This window comes from Artemia franciscana, chromosome 14, assembly GCF_032884065.1.
Source record: "Artemia franciscana chromosome 14, ASM3288406v1, whole genome shotgun sequence".
In the NCBI taxonomy this organism is placed as follows: Eukaryota; Metazoa; Arthropoda; class Branchiopoda; order Anostraca; family Artemiidae; genus Artemia; species Artemia franciscana.
Window position 1 is genome coordinate 27,514,859 of NC_088876.1, and position 15,352 is coordinate 27,530,210.

Genomic DNA, 15,352 nt, shown 5'->3' on the forward strand with positions numbered 1-15,352 from the left:
ACTTGTTTGGTATGTTCGAAAATTGTGTTAGAGATTTTCTAACTAGTAAATATTTTTTTTCCAGTTTCCCTTGGAGTTGATGTCTCTGGATTAAGTTGGATATTTAATTGAGTTGGTGAAATCATGTGCTACCCCCTGCCTAGTTTGTCATTTTTGGGGATTATTAAGGTGGGCGACTCGATTTTTTTTTGGTTTTTGTTAATATTTTTTTTTGTGTTGGTATTTTTTTTCTCTCCTGTTCTTTCCCGTCCATGGAGCCTTATGGGGGAGATTGTCTTGAAGTAATTTTTTTTTAATGAAATTAATTGTTAAATAAAGAACTCAGAACTCTTCCTTTTTTGTTTCATTTTTGTATATTATAATGCTTCGTGACCGACGTTCTTAAATATTTAGCTGAATAAATAGAAAAACTTGAAATACAAATTGTAACAAGATTTTTATTGAACCCAACCATCATCAGGAGACAAAAATCTACGTTTCTTTGTAGTATTCATGTACGGTTTGTATGCCCATTCAACATTTGCAGCTGATGCTTCATCTATTGTTCCAAGTTTGATTTCATACACTGAAAAAAAGAAGGATGTGATGTATAGGGAAGAAAGGAAGAATAAGACAGAGAAAGGACAATAGAGCTATGATATCTCAATGTATGTACAGAGGTAGGCGGGAGGTTACTCAGGGAGATTACTCAGAACTCCGTCCAACGTTTTGAGATTCTATTTTAGGATGCATTCTATAATTTCTTAAATGTTTTGTACTATCTTATCCACTGGTCCATGTTCTTCAAATCTATACCCATTACCGTATATCAATGCCCACTAAAGAATAAATATGTGCTTACCTGCTTCGATATATCAACTTTCGGGATAAAACAACTTTTTCACATTCACTTTATGTATAGAAGATGGGCATTAAGTACTAATAGAAACGGTTACTCCTTAAAATATTATCAACAACCATTTACTTTTATTATCAATATGCTACATTTGGGTCTTGTCAACGTAGGATTTACGTTGGATTATTTTATGGATTATCAGTCTTGGCCAAACATGATTGAGCTGAAATTCCACAGAAGATGATGACAAACACCACCCCCTCTGCCAGTCCCCTCGCTCTCAAGATCAACCAAACAGAGAAAAAAATATATGGAGAATGGCTCGGCTACATCTGGAACGCTCTAAAACCTTCCCTGATTTAAAAATTTTCCTCCAATGCATTATGCAGGAGATTTGAACTTAAGACAGCAAATATGTAAAACTGAAATTTCATTTTATTGGTCAGTTCAACGATAAAGTCTTTCGATTTTCAATATATATTCAACTGAACTTTCTTTTTCAAGCAATTACGATTATTTTTAGTTAAATGTGGCATACATTCCGATTAAAGAAAAAGTCTAAAGTTAAGGTATTACAGTATTAGATTCATTATTAGGACTTCAAGGTTGTAGAATTCTTTATTGCATTGGTATCATTATTATAATCTTTTTCTGATATTTTGTTTAAAGGTGTTTTTTCCAACGAAGACAAAAATGTAGTTCAGATTGACAATTGTTTATACTGTACACTATTGTTTTTACTATTATACTATCGTTTATACTATATCTTGTATACTGTCAAAGGCCCAATATATCTTGACAATGCTAAATATTATGAAAAAACACACACAAATAAACAATTTAACATTAAATAATAACTTTTAAAATAAACCTTAAAAAAACTATAAATTCTACGAAAAAACTTAGAGAAAACTGAACCAAAAACACGACCCTTAATGGGCACTGACACCCCCTTTAGGAGACAGAAGAATTAACTTAATAATTTCAAGTTGTAGTTCCTTATAATCTCTACAACTTTGAATTCGTTTACCGGATATAAAACTTCGATTAAAAGGCACTCCTTCGCATTAATCTTCAATTGCTCTCAATATTGCACAAGAACACTCCATAAAAAGATTATTAGAAAAACCAGGTTACTGTAGGTGAAGTGATGCCACGGGGTTATCGTTTGAAGTTGTCCTCAACACTCCTATTAAGGGAGAACCAGTGTATCCAAGAGCATGCGTCATCAAGCGCCCCCAAAAGTAATGACCATTCATAAAAAATAATCCTACATCAATTACTTAGGTTTTTAGATGTTTTACATTATGAAGATATACAGGACACTCTGTACATAAAACAGTGTGACAAATTACAGGTGGATCTCAGAAGCCAGGTTTGCATGCTTGCTTGCAGCGGGAGTCACACGTTTCCATATCACCCGGCATCAACGATCCTGGAGACCATCTTGAACCATGATAAACTATCTCATGCAAAATACTCTCCAAATGAGAGTCATTCAGTTAACTACCTGTAACCAAACTTTCAAAGCCCCCGGATGGGTTCAAAATCTAACTTGGCCATGTTCCAATAATTCTCCCTCTATCTTCGCTAACGCCATTTCATGGGACTAACCTGCTCTGTTAGAAGTTTATGACGAGGCAAGTATTCTGGCGGTTTTCATAATACGGGGCCCAACCATTTTAAACGCCGTTTTTTATTTATAATCCCAACATCTTTCAATACTGTACATTCGTGGAAGATCCGTCAGTCCAAAACTAGGTGCTGAGGTAGGAGAAAGAATTGACTTCCGCCAACTTGAATAGATTGACAGTTATAGAGAATGGCCCTATGTTGTCAATCGCACATATGATTACTCTGTGCTGAAAATACAGAATTCCGCGCTAATTTTTTTCCCTGTGCTGATTTTTAAGGGTCATCAAGCATGTCTTGGGCATCCAACTCAGCATTATAGGATTCTTTTGGGACGGTAGGAGTGAAAACGATCGGGATAAATTGAGCAGGGTCTGAAAGCGATCCTTTTGTCTAGCGCTCCTTCTGAGATTTAATGATTTTTCCCGATCTGTCTTTGACTACTTCTGGACTACATGGCTTGTATAAGGTAAAAAAAAAAAAAAAATAAACAAAGCTAACATAAATCTAGAAACACTAAATTATTGAAAAGAAAAATATTGAAACTTAAAAAACTAGAAAAAGAATAAGGACCATAACTGATACGCCTTACGTTTTATTAATTTAATTTTCGCACTTTCGAAGTTTTTCCCGTCCTTCTATTATTATAAAAACAAAAAGGAAAAAATAAAAAAAAATGATTCAAGATGAATCAAGAAGAATCCAACAATGAGAATAAAATGGAAGAAAATAAAAATACAACAGAGTTTATAATCAAATATCCCGTTATAGCCCATTTTTTTGCTTTAATGGATATTAGAAGACAATGCATATTATTGAAGATTGATTGAAATGTTTTTATTTGTCAAAATACTTTGAATATGAATGTACTCATTTAAGCCATTGTTGGGTTCAATATATTTAATGTTTTCAGTAACGCTGAAAATGGTAAAAGGTCAGTTCAATCTATTTGAGAGGCAAGAGTTAAATAAAACACATAAGATTACTAACCGAATACACATGCTACAATTTAGTAAGTCTTCAGTTCTAATAGACTCTAGGGATTTCTTTAAATTTCTAGCCTTCATATATATATTTTTTAGGCCTTATATTTAAAAACATAATTTTTAATCACCTAAAAATGAAAAAGGACAAAAAAATTCCAATGTAAAATTTTCTGAAATATGCAAATCAATTAGATTTGCATCAAAAGAGAGCATGAGGGTCCAAAGCCACCTCCCCTCAACCCCCCTCGCAAAGTAAGTCATTGATGTTTACATTCAATGTTATTTTCACAGTCAATAGTTATTATTATTTATTTATTCTTTTTCTTTAAGGTGTCCCAAACATATTACAATACACAAGGCCATAATTCGTGTCGTTTTTTGTCGTAATGTTTTTTTTCAGCTACTATTTCTTCCCCATTTCATATATACATCTTCAGTTGTCGTTTTTAAATAAGACGAAGCTTCACGGTGTTTTTCTTCTTGGTAATAGCCTCTAATGTCTAGTTGTTCTTCTAGCCTCAAATGTCTAGTTGTTTTTCTACCAAGGAAATAATAATAATAATAATAAAAAAAACAACAACTTACATCTAAGCATAAATCGTGGACCAACCTCCGTAAGCTCAATATCTCGTCCACTTTCTCCTTTTTTGTAAGTATTATGACGAAAAGCAATGTAATCATCGTGATTTGCGAATGTTATTACCTGAAATTGTGACAGGAAACAAAATGAATCAAATTAGAATTTATACAGTACTAAAGATAGAGAAAAATTAAACTGTACTAAAAGATTAAAAAACAATAGGCCCCGGGTGCTGTAAAGTGTGGTAAATGAATTTTTGAAATATAGTGGTTTTGAAATTAGAAATAAACTATTGAAGATTATGAATATGATTTTTGGAAAGGGGAAGTACATAAACATTTGGATTAGTCTGGTTTCTTCAAAAATCAAATTACTTACTATCGTGAATAGTTTTTAGACTAAAAGATGTTGTAGATGACGTTTTATGAGAAGAATTGTGTGGTTTTAAGAAGGGGAAAGGATGCATCGACCAATTTTTTTACTTTTAGTAATTTTCTACAATTAGTAATTGAGAAGTACTTGGGCCATCAGACCGCATTAGTTCTTAGCTTTACAGATTATAAGTAGTAGAAGAGTTATAGCGAAGATTTTACCTTCTTTTTCAATATTAACTTATTAATACAGTTATATTTCAACTTGCGTGATTTTTCTCTGGACATTTATTTAAAATTTATCAGATAAATATTTATAATATAAATAATCAAAATTTATAAAATATAAATAATCAGATTATTTTTTATTTCCTGGCTTTGAGTACGAATTACAATAGGATTCAGAGACCTATTAAGAAAAAATTTTCATAAAAAGATATAAAACCTTAGAGGATTGAATTTCTTTCCACTGTGCACAGCAGCGCACTCTTTTCATTGCGCACAGTTATCTATTATGGAGTTTGAAAATTGCGCCATCTTCTTAAAAACAATAGCAATCAAAGGAGGAAGCGTGTCAGTATACTAAAGCACAATAAATGGTGTGATTTTAGCTGTAGGAAAACTAAGTGTTCAAAGAAGACCTGAAGTAGACTTGAAAAAAACCTTTGTACGCCCAGTTTGTGCACAAAAAAGATTCTCCAAAAACCTGTACTCCCTCTAAACTCAAGTCGAAAGATAAGGGTCCAAAACAACCTAACAATAACGAGAACAACCCAAGAACCCAAAGAACGAGAACAGCCAAGAGCTCATATGGCACTTGTGACGAGGTCGGAAGAGCCAAGAGCTTCTTCCCACTAAGTTTTATTACGATTTCTGCACTCTAAATGTTTTCCGATATTTCCAGTTTCCCCATCAAACTCCCCCCAATGTCACTGGATCTGGTCGGGATCTAAAATAAGAGCTATGAGACACGAGGTCTTTCTAAATATCAAATTTCAGCAATATCTGATGACCCGTTCCTAAGTCAACAATACCTCATTTTTTCTAATTTTTCCAAATTTACCGTCCTTCCACTCCCCCTAGAAGGTCAAATCTGGGAAGCAACAATTTCTAATTTAATCTGGTCGGGTCCCTGATATACCTTCCAACTTTCAGCGATCGCTATATTGATCACGCGTCTAGTTTCGGTTCTTCTTCACGTAGTAATTGGGGTGGCCCGAGATTCGAACCTGAGAACCTTCGTACCCTAAGCGAGAATCATACCCCAAGACCACGAGCCATACTTGAGAAGAACAATCATTTATTTTATCGACAAATAAAATTCTTCTTAACTATTTTGTTCGCTCCCCCCCCCCTCAGATGGTCCAATCGAGGAAGAGACTATTTCTAATTTAATTTAGTCTGGTCCATGATACACCTGCCAACTTTAATCGTCCTAGCTTATCTGGAAGTGTCCAAACTAGTAAATCCTCCAATTCCCCCAAAGAGAGTGGATCCAGTCCGGTTATGTCAATAACGTATCTAGGACATGAGCTTATTCTTTCCACCAAGTTTCATCCCGATCTCTACACTCTAAACGTTTTTCAAGATTTCCGGTTTCCCCTTCCAACTCCCCCCCGATGTCACCGGACCCGGTCAGGATTCAAAATAAAAGCTCTGAGACACAAGATCCTTCTAAATATCAAATTTTATTAAGATCTGATCACCCGCTCGTAAGTTAAAAATACATCATTTTTTCTAATTTTTCCAAGTTAACCCCCCCTCCAACTCCCCCAAAGAGAGTTAATCCGGTCTGGTTATGTCAATCACGTATATGGGGCTTGTGATTATTCTTCACACCAACTATCATCACGATCTCTCCACTCTAAGCGTTTTCTAAGATTTCCAGTTTCCTCCTCCAACTCCCCCCAAAGTTACTGGATCGGGTCAGGATTTAAAATAAGAGCTCTGAGACACGAAGTCTTTCTAAATATTAAATTTGATTAAGATTCAATCACCCGTTCATAAGTTAAAAATATCTCGGTTTTTCTTATTTTTCCGAATTCCGGAATTAGGTGCCCCCCAACTCTCCCAAAAAGACTGGATCCGGTCCAGTTATGTCCATAGCGTATCTAGGCCATGTGCTTATTTTTCCCACCAAGTTTCACCCCAATCTCTCCACTCTAAGCGTTTTCCAGGAATTTTGGTCCCCCCCAACTCCTCCCAATGACACTGGATCCGGTCGAGATTTAAAATAAGAGGTCTGAGTAACGAGGTTCTTCTAAAAATCAAATTTCATTAAGATCCGATCACTCGTTTATAAGTTAAAAATACCTCATTTTTTCTAGTTTTTTCGAATTACACCCCCCCCCCCCAGATTCCCCCAAAGAGAATGGGTCCTTTCCGGTTCAATCACGTATCTAGGACTTATGATTATTTTTGCCACCAAGTTTCATCCCGATTCCTCCACTCTAAGCATTTTCGGAGATTTCAGATTTCCCCCTCCAACTCCCCCCAATGTCACCGAAACCGGTCGAGATTCAAAATGAGAGTTTTGAGACATAATATCCTTCGAAATATCAAATTTGATTAAGATCCTATCACCCGCTCATAAGTTAAAAATACCTCATTTTTTCTAATTTTTCCGAATTAATCGTCCCCAACTTCCCCCCAGGTAGTCGAATCGGGGAAACGACTATTTCTAATTTAATCTGGTTTGGTCCCTGATGCGCTTGCCAAATTTGCATCGTCCTAGATTATCTGGAAGCGCCCAAACTAGCAAAACCGGGACAGACAGACAGACAGAATTTGCGATCGCTATGTCACTTGGTAAATAGCAAGTGCCATAAAAACCATGAGCAATTTAAAACTAATCTTATTTTCCCGAGTGAAAATTTATTGGCAAAATTACCAGCCGTTCTTGACCAGGAGCGGCAACGGAACTATGGTTGCTATAGACTATATAACGGTAGAAAGAAAAGACTGCACAGGTCCTGACCTGCGCTGCCTTATATGTGACGAACCAACGAAGGCCAGCCAATCGTTTGATTGTCATCGATGGCCACATCACATGCATGCAGCTTGGGCTAAAATTGGCATCGACATAGACCTTATTCTGTGGAAGCCCTCAGGATAATGTATCCTGTTTACGTGTCAAGCTGCCCCAGTACGGGCGTATTTCTTCAATGCAGTAGCCTTAGTCACCAGTCAAGTCACTCAAACCAAACTAGAGTGTTATCAGCCACTTCAAACAGATGAAGGGGCTTCAATACCAATACTTCAACAATACTTCAATACCCTAAGCTCCTTGTTTGCAGATTTTGGGTAAATAGTGGCTGCCGAAAGGCTCAAAACTGCACGTTTCTCCATGTTGGCGGGAATTTATTGTAAAGACAGCCACCCTGACGAGCTGCGGAAGAAGCCTCGTTCTATGATATTATTGCGAGGTCACAAAAACAGTGAGCGAAAAAAAGCACCTCTGTTTATACAATAACGAAATTGCCACTGATAGGCATTGGCATAATTTCGGGGGAAGAGTTGGATCCAATTACCCCCCAAAAGTGAAGTGAAAACCGGAAAATGAGCCATACAGTACCATAAAGATATACTAAAGGAAACTGACCTGCTTCTGTGGATACTTGAATTATGCAAACTTATGTTAGTTTTGACAAGATTTTTGAAGAAACTAAATTGCAGCTAGGGGGGGGGGCAAACTGGGATCTAGGGGGGTGAGATTTGGGAGGGGTCAGTTACCCATTTCATAGCAAATTACGTCCTTGTTGGTACGCATAGAGGTTGTAAAAAGAATAGAGGCCAGATTTTTGCTTTTTATTCCAATGTTCAAAAAAAGAATGACTCAAGGTTAACAACATGATTTGGCTATGAATTTCCATAAAAATTTGGCCTCTATTCTTTTTTTATCCTTATTGTAATACCTCAAATAACCAAGCCTCTTAAACTCCAACCTCTTCCAAAGATAATGTATTAAGGTATTTTTCATTTCAGAAAGCTAAGGATTAACAAGGCGGCACACAAGTTTGCCAAGTTCACGATATCCTGCAAATCATACATGATTTGGCTATGAATTTCCATAAAAATTTGGCCTCTATTCTTTTTTTTATCCTTATTGTAATACCTCAAATAACCAAGCCTCTTAAACTCCAACCTCTTCCAAAGATAATGTATTAAGGTATTTTTCATTTCAGAAAGCTAAGGATTAACAAGGCGGCACACAAGTTTGCCAAGTTCACGATATCCTGTAAATCATACATGATTTTGCTATGAATTTCCATAAAAATTTGGCCTCTATTCTTTTTTTTATCCTTATTGTAATACCTCAAATAACCAAGCCTCTTAAACTCCAACCTCTTCCAAAGATAATGTATTAAGGTATTTTTCATTTCAGAAAGCTAAGGATTAACAAGGCGGCACACAAGTTTGCCAAGTTCACGATATCCTGCAAATCATAAGATTGAAAAGAAGAAAAGCTAAAAACTAACTGTAGTTGCCCCTTTGGACTCATAACCGATGTATTTTCAGCAAATATGGCATTTTTTATATTTTTTTAAAAACGGACCAGCTTGTGGAAAAGGTTCCGTAAGCGTCACGAAAGTATTGTCAACTTTCCGTTAAACTGTCTTGTCTACGTAGTTGAGACGTTATTCTTCTTGTGAGTCTTTTCTTGATAGTTCCTTCATGTTTCTTTTGTTTTCTGTATCTTTGTACTCCTCTAATTGCATTTCCTGCTTGTACACAGGTTTGAAATAGATTATTATGATTACGATATTCCAAAATAAGATCTGGAAAAGCGGAACAAAAAAAAAGAAACACAGAGGGACGAAGAGTGCTGTAAAATTTAACGAATTAGCTGTACTAATTTTTTTTTACGGTTCAATATCCAACAAAAACCAAAAAGGTGGTATTGCCCTATTAATTTCACAATTTTGAAACAAGCGAAAGATGAAACTTAGGAAAAAAAGGTAAAAGGAAGGTAACAAATGACTGTAATAAAGGTACGTATCGTCACTATCCTCTACCCTGCTCGGAAATATACCCTTAAAGTTTTACCGATGGAGGTCATACCATTATAGAATTTTTAGAAACACACTAGCTGATTTAGAAAAAAAGATGTGTCGATAATGTCCTTTAGATATACAATGGGTGATATGGCCTGTGAATAGTTAAATTCAATATAGCCTTTGAAATAAGTCCTCGAAATAAAGTCCTGAGTACCTGTTTGGCTGCAATGCTGTTGTAGCAGGGAATCGACAATATTAATAATAAATTCTATCAGCCTGCCAAGGTCGACTTAATCTAACTACACTTCACGGTATTGATCCCTCCTCCAAATAAATTCCTGAGTAGGCTACGTGGCTGCAGAAAAGAAACGTCATTTTAATTACAAATTATTTCAGCCCACCAAGGTCTTTACACATAGACTTTGGCTCATTCAGCATTTCACTGGGGCAGCAGCATCAATCATGATTCTTCTTCTTCTAGTTTCGGAGAATGTTTTTATTTTCCTCTATGGCTCTTCCGGCATGATCTTTGGGGTAAAAAAGTTTCCCAAAGGGTAAATCTAGACACTGGAAAGCTTTTAGTATGTGTCTTAATATATAATATAGCCTTTGAATAATATAGCATTTGAATAGTTAAAATACTACTTCTAACAACTCACTGCGACCCCAAGCCACCTGAGGTCAAAACAGCTAAGCACGCTCCTCCTAATTTCCTATCTTTTTCGATCCTCCCTCTTTGCTCTCTTCCCAAGAATTTCTTATTTCTCTTAAATCTTTCCTTACAACATCCTCTCCCCCCCCCATTTGGGGACGACCTGCTGTATGTTTGGTCCTAAACGGTTGGTCGACAAGGACTATTTTTGGCATTCCGTCACCTTCACCCGCATAATGTATCCTAATCATCTCAAGCTTTCCCTCATTACAGCCGTAGAATCGAACCATAATTTTCGTAAAGCTTACTTTTTTTTAGATACAATCAACCAGTAGGGTACCCAAAACAATCCTTAGCCAATTTTCTGGAAAACATCTAGCAAATCCTCCTCTGTCTTTTGGAGCGCCCAAGCTTCAGATTTCAGTTATAGCAGCAACTCAAAAGGCGGTATATTACAAAATATAAATTCCAAATGGGTCATTTTGACAACTAAATATTTACAAAAAGAACACTTTTCTTAGAGTTTTTTTTTAGGATAAAAAGTCTAGTACAGTTTTTTTTATAATTGAAAGACTATTTTATGATTCAAACAAGACAATTTAAAGCGTTTAAAACTAAAAGAAAACTTCACAAATTTTGTGAATTAGTTGTTGGTGAGAGTTGGTGAAGACATGATCAAAATTGATGGGAATAGTTTTCTTTTTTTTGCTTATATTTTCCAAGTGACACTACTCAAGGGGATACCATAGATTGCGCCGAAACCCATATTGGCAAGTGTGTTTTCCTCTGAGGAGCACTGATGTGAAGTGATCACCTGGGAATATTCTATTAGATATATAGTGCTTTTGCTGGTAGGTGTACAACGACTTACATTTATTAATGATAAATTTGCATGAATTGGGATATTTCTATTTGGTCATTGGATTGATTATACTGTTTTTTCCTAGGTGATCGGATAGATGAGTAAGGTCAAGACCTTGTTCAAGTGCTTGTTTATCTGAGTTGCTTAAGAATTAAAACATTTTTTCTAACCAAATAACTACCTGTAGCACAATATAGAGGGAAATGAATCACTCCATAAAATCACTCCATAGAGGTGCTGAGCTTAAGAAAGAAGGTTACGAATCCCAAATTGACATGACTTTGTTTTTTTCAAATGTAACTTTTTAAATTCCCGTAGCCAAGTTACTATAATAACATTCTTTTTACATAAAATCATTGATTTTTGCTGTGGAGACCTTCAAATATGTTCATTTCTCTTTTATTTCGACTGTGTGGGAGAAATGATTGTCAACACTGTACCTTCTGAAATCCTTGCTTGAGTTATAGGGTATTAAAAGAAAAAGTCTAAAAAGCGTTTAACACTGAAGAGAAGCACTTGCTTCTAGCATTGCAAGAGCGAACGTGTACATACGACAAGTTGATATTTCAAATAAAAGGCATCGTTTTGTCGGTAAAGATTTTATTTTTTTTGGAGTTTGATACTCAACTTAACAATCTTGAATACAGTTTTGTTACGTCAGCGTTAAAAAGTTAAATAGTCAGAAAAAAAGAATAGTCAGCATTAGAAACACTAAAACAAAACAATAAGCAAACAACAAAAGGGCGCTTTTAGACCAATATTTTTCAAGTTATCTAAGGATTTTTTTCGGATGATGGGGGGGAGGGTGTAACTTCTTTGTACAATTTTGTCCGTAACAAAGAGAATAGCCTTGAAGAGTGAGTTTTTCCTGAAAATATAATTTTCAAAAGTCTGATATAAAAAAAAATCAGTTTTGTTGAGGCAATTTTTCGTAATTTGGATCTTAAATAAGACAGTAGGACCAGAATTAAGAACACACACAAAAACAGACCCCAAAACAAAGAAAGAAAGAAAGAAAAACAGAGAGAGAGAGAGAGAGAGAGGGAGAAGGGGGTAATAATTTTTATTTATTGGGAATCAAATTTGATAAAGATTCAGCAATTACCCTTTTACTATCTGCCTTAGGAACTGGAAAGAGATACTTCAAAATATTCATTGTACGTTGTCCCAGTTTTGTTTTGAAGTTGTGAAACACTAAATGTGGATACTGTTCAGACATTGGTCCTATATCTGGAATGTCATGTCGCATCACTACGTCGGACATATTGAAATAGGATGTAGGTCCATAGGGTAAGTGGCAGATTATTAGTCCATCAGGTTCACCCCTGGAAACAAAGAGAAAAGGTGAAAAAAATCGCTAAACAAATAAGAAACTACGATTCTACATTACAAATAATATTTTTCTAAACTTAAAGACATTTTGCCCTATTGATGGAACAGGAAAAAATAGGAAACTGTAGCTTATTAGTTAGGGAAGAACTTTTTTGAAACGCCTTCATTACAAAAAAGAAACACCGAAAACAAGTCTTTCCTTATTTCAACATCGTCCCATCAATTACAACGCAATAGCAATCCCTGTATTTTTTTTATTCATCCACAACTATATGATGCTACAGAGCGAATGAAGAATAAAAAGCTCATTTAAAGGAGAATAAAGCTTGTTTAACGGAGATACAAACAAAGTTACATCGATGAAAAAACAACGGTCATACCATCCTTAGATTTGATGTTATAGAACAGATAGTGTAACTCCCAACGGAGCATATTCAGATCTATGTGCATTCAAGGTTGTCAAAAGGATTTTTTTGAGATGACTTTTGAAAGGTTATGAGAACTAAGTTAAAACTTTCAGGGCATGCGAAGGGAACGTTAATTTAATATTTGTCTATACTCAAGAGTTATAACATGACGGGGGTTAGAATTTTCTCAGTCCTACAAAATCCCAAAGATGATGCAGATTTTCAACTCCCATGTCAGAATATTTTCCCCGTTTCCATCTAACCAAATCATCCGTTCTAGCTAAGTGGTTGGCGTGCAACTACTACCGTCTACTACCGTCATTTTTACTTACATCTATCCAAAGCACTATATTATGTATATTATGAAAATTTGTTACAAAATGATTAATTTGCATGAATTGGGGTATTTCTATTTGGTTATTGGATTGATTATACTGTTTTTTCCTAGGTGATCGGATAGATGAGTAAGGTCAAGACCTTGTTCAAGTGCTTGTTTATCTGAGTTGCTTAAGAATTAAAAATTTTTTCTAACAAAATAACTACCTGTAGCACAATATAGAGGGAAATGAATCACTCCATAAAATCACTCCATAGAGCGTACTGAGCTTAAGAAAGAAGGTTACGAATACCAAATTGATTATCAGATTATCTATGGAAAAGCTGTGTTTTAATTATATTTTAAACCTGATATTCCGTTGAAAAATATAGTAAACATGAAGAGGAAAGTAAAAAAGAGTGTGTTTATTTACGGAAAAATGTCAAAATTCCACGCTATTGTTCCCGTCATTCTTACTTACATCTATCCAAAGCACTATATTATATATATTATGAAAATTTGTTACAAAATTTTGTCTAACGTAGAAGTAGTCAGCCAAAAATCTGGATTTTTGTGATTTACAGTGTGGTCGAAAAACTTTTTTTGAGAATTATTTTTAAATTAATAATATTAAACAAACGGGGGCGTGGCTTCGGTCTGATTGGGGGTGGATGATAGATTTCGTCATACTCAGATAAATTAAGGACTGGAATTATTTTGGGGTTAAGACAGAGACATCTCTTAGTAAGAAGCAAAATGCCACCACCTTTTTTTACCCAAGGTGATTCGGAGGACAGAACTAAATATGTTGTGAATAATTTGAGAAAGCTAGGAATCCTGGATCATGGGACTGTATTTATGTCACAACTACAAATCAATTAGGTTTGAGTTCCAATGACATCAAGTTTGACAGGCTTGTCAAAAAATAAACTTCCAGCATTTAGAAAAAAAATTAGCATTTAGGAATTTAGGAAAATAAGAAGTTTGAGAAGCTTAACATTTAATGAATTTCAGTGTTTCCCAGGAAGGGTTTCAATTTTAAGCATTGGGGCCCCAGACCAGGAGGATTGGGGGGTGAGTCATTTAGGTTGTTGGGAGTTGGGAGAAAGGACAAGGATAGGGACGGAGAACGAGTAGGATGGTGATCGAGGTTCCCATTTGGTAGCAAGGGAGAACAAGAACTGCGTATTATATAATAATTTGCACATGCATGTCCGCTCAAACCACAGTCCCATTGACTGGATAACCACGAGGGATAAAATGAATGAGTTTTGCGGGGATAGGGTAAGGATTAGCTGATTCAGGTGGGGTCTTGAGAGGGGAAGTCGAGAAGGTGGTAAAAATGGGATGGAGGGAATCTGGGAAGAGGGACAGGGTTTATTCCGACCAAAGAAGGATGGAGGCCTGAAACAGTACGCAACTCGCGGGAGAAGATTGGAATCGCGAGACGGGAAAAGTCAAGGAGAAACATGAGAAAGAGGACTTGTAGGAGGGTCTGAGTGGGGTAAAGTGTTTGGCGTAGGTAATCTAGCTGGGTGGACTTGGAAGCAGGTGTTCAGAGGGCATTTAGAAAGGAAAAGTGGTCCAGAATGTTGGCCAAAAAATGGGGCTTTCCAACGTGGGTTGTATGACTGGTAACAACAGGGGCTGCCCAAGTTTGGATATTTGGGTTGAACTTGCAATATGATCTCTTTTTATTTGAGGGGGGGGTGAAGAGAGGGCACGGATATGCGAGCTACCGCACCCAGAACAACGCCCACTTAAATACACGAATATAATGGAAGTTACATTTAGCTATATATCTAAATATCTACATAAATAATTTCCATTGTCTTGAAAAAACTTTCCCTATTGTTTCTACGTTGTATTTGTTTACATTTAGCTTCAAGACACTGGTCAGTAAGGTAAAAATTACATAAATGCAGTAAAGAACACTTCTTTCGGTCACGTCTCTAAAAAAAAAAAAAAGGAAAAAAACTCTAGGCCTAGCTTCTTCATTTCGTTTGTAGAGGTCACAGTTCCGCGATTATAAGGGCAGTCCAAATTTAGAATTTCGCGCTTGAAAAATTTCCATTTGTCCTTAACACTACTACCAGAAATAATTTTTTGCTCAAACTTGCTTGAAGCACGGTCGTGCCTAAAATTATAATTATCTTCTAATCTGGAAGAACCTGCCAAAATTATGTTATTACATTTACAGACATTAGGAGAAAGGTCATTCCTGTTAGGTAGACTATTCACCTCACTACTGTCAACACAATTTTGGGCATCTGTTATAGGATAATCAAGGTCACTATTATGATTAGCATGGACAGAGGTGAGACTGAGGACAAGCACGTTTTTCGACCTAGGATTTACGTTACTTGTTGTGGCTGGTATTGA

At 35.9% G+C, this 15,352-nt stretch overlaps 1 protein-coding gene across 2 annotated transcripts in view; it reads right to left on the bottom strand.

Moving 5' to 3' along the window:
• Positions 1 to 423: 423 nt before the first annotated feature.
• LOC136035524 (U3 small nucleolar ribonucleoprotein protein IMP4-like) overlaps positions 424 to 15,352 on the bottom strand; it is a 35,820-nt gene continuing 20,891 nt past the window's right edge. For both annotated transcript variants that reach the window (XM_065717368.1, XM_065717369.1), the window contains exons 5-7: positions 12,021 to 12,240; positions 4,039 to 4,156; positions 424 to 565 (exon numbers count right to left, since the gene is read on the bottom strand). In XM_065717368.1, coding sequence (XP_065573440.1) covers positions 438 to 565; positions 4,039 to 4,156; positions 12,021 to 12,240 — 466 coding nt within the window. In that variant the 3' untranslated portion in view covers positions 424 to 437. The remainder of the gene's footprint in view (positions 566 to 4,038; positions 4,157 to 12,020; positions 12,241 to 15,352) is intronic.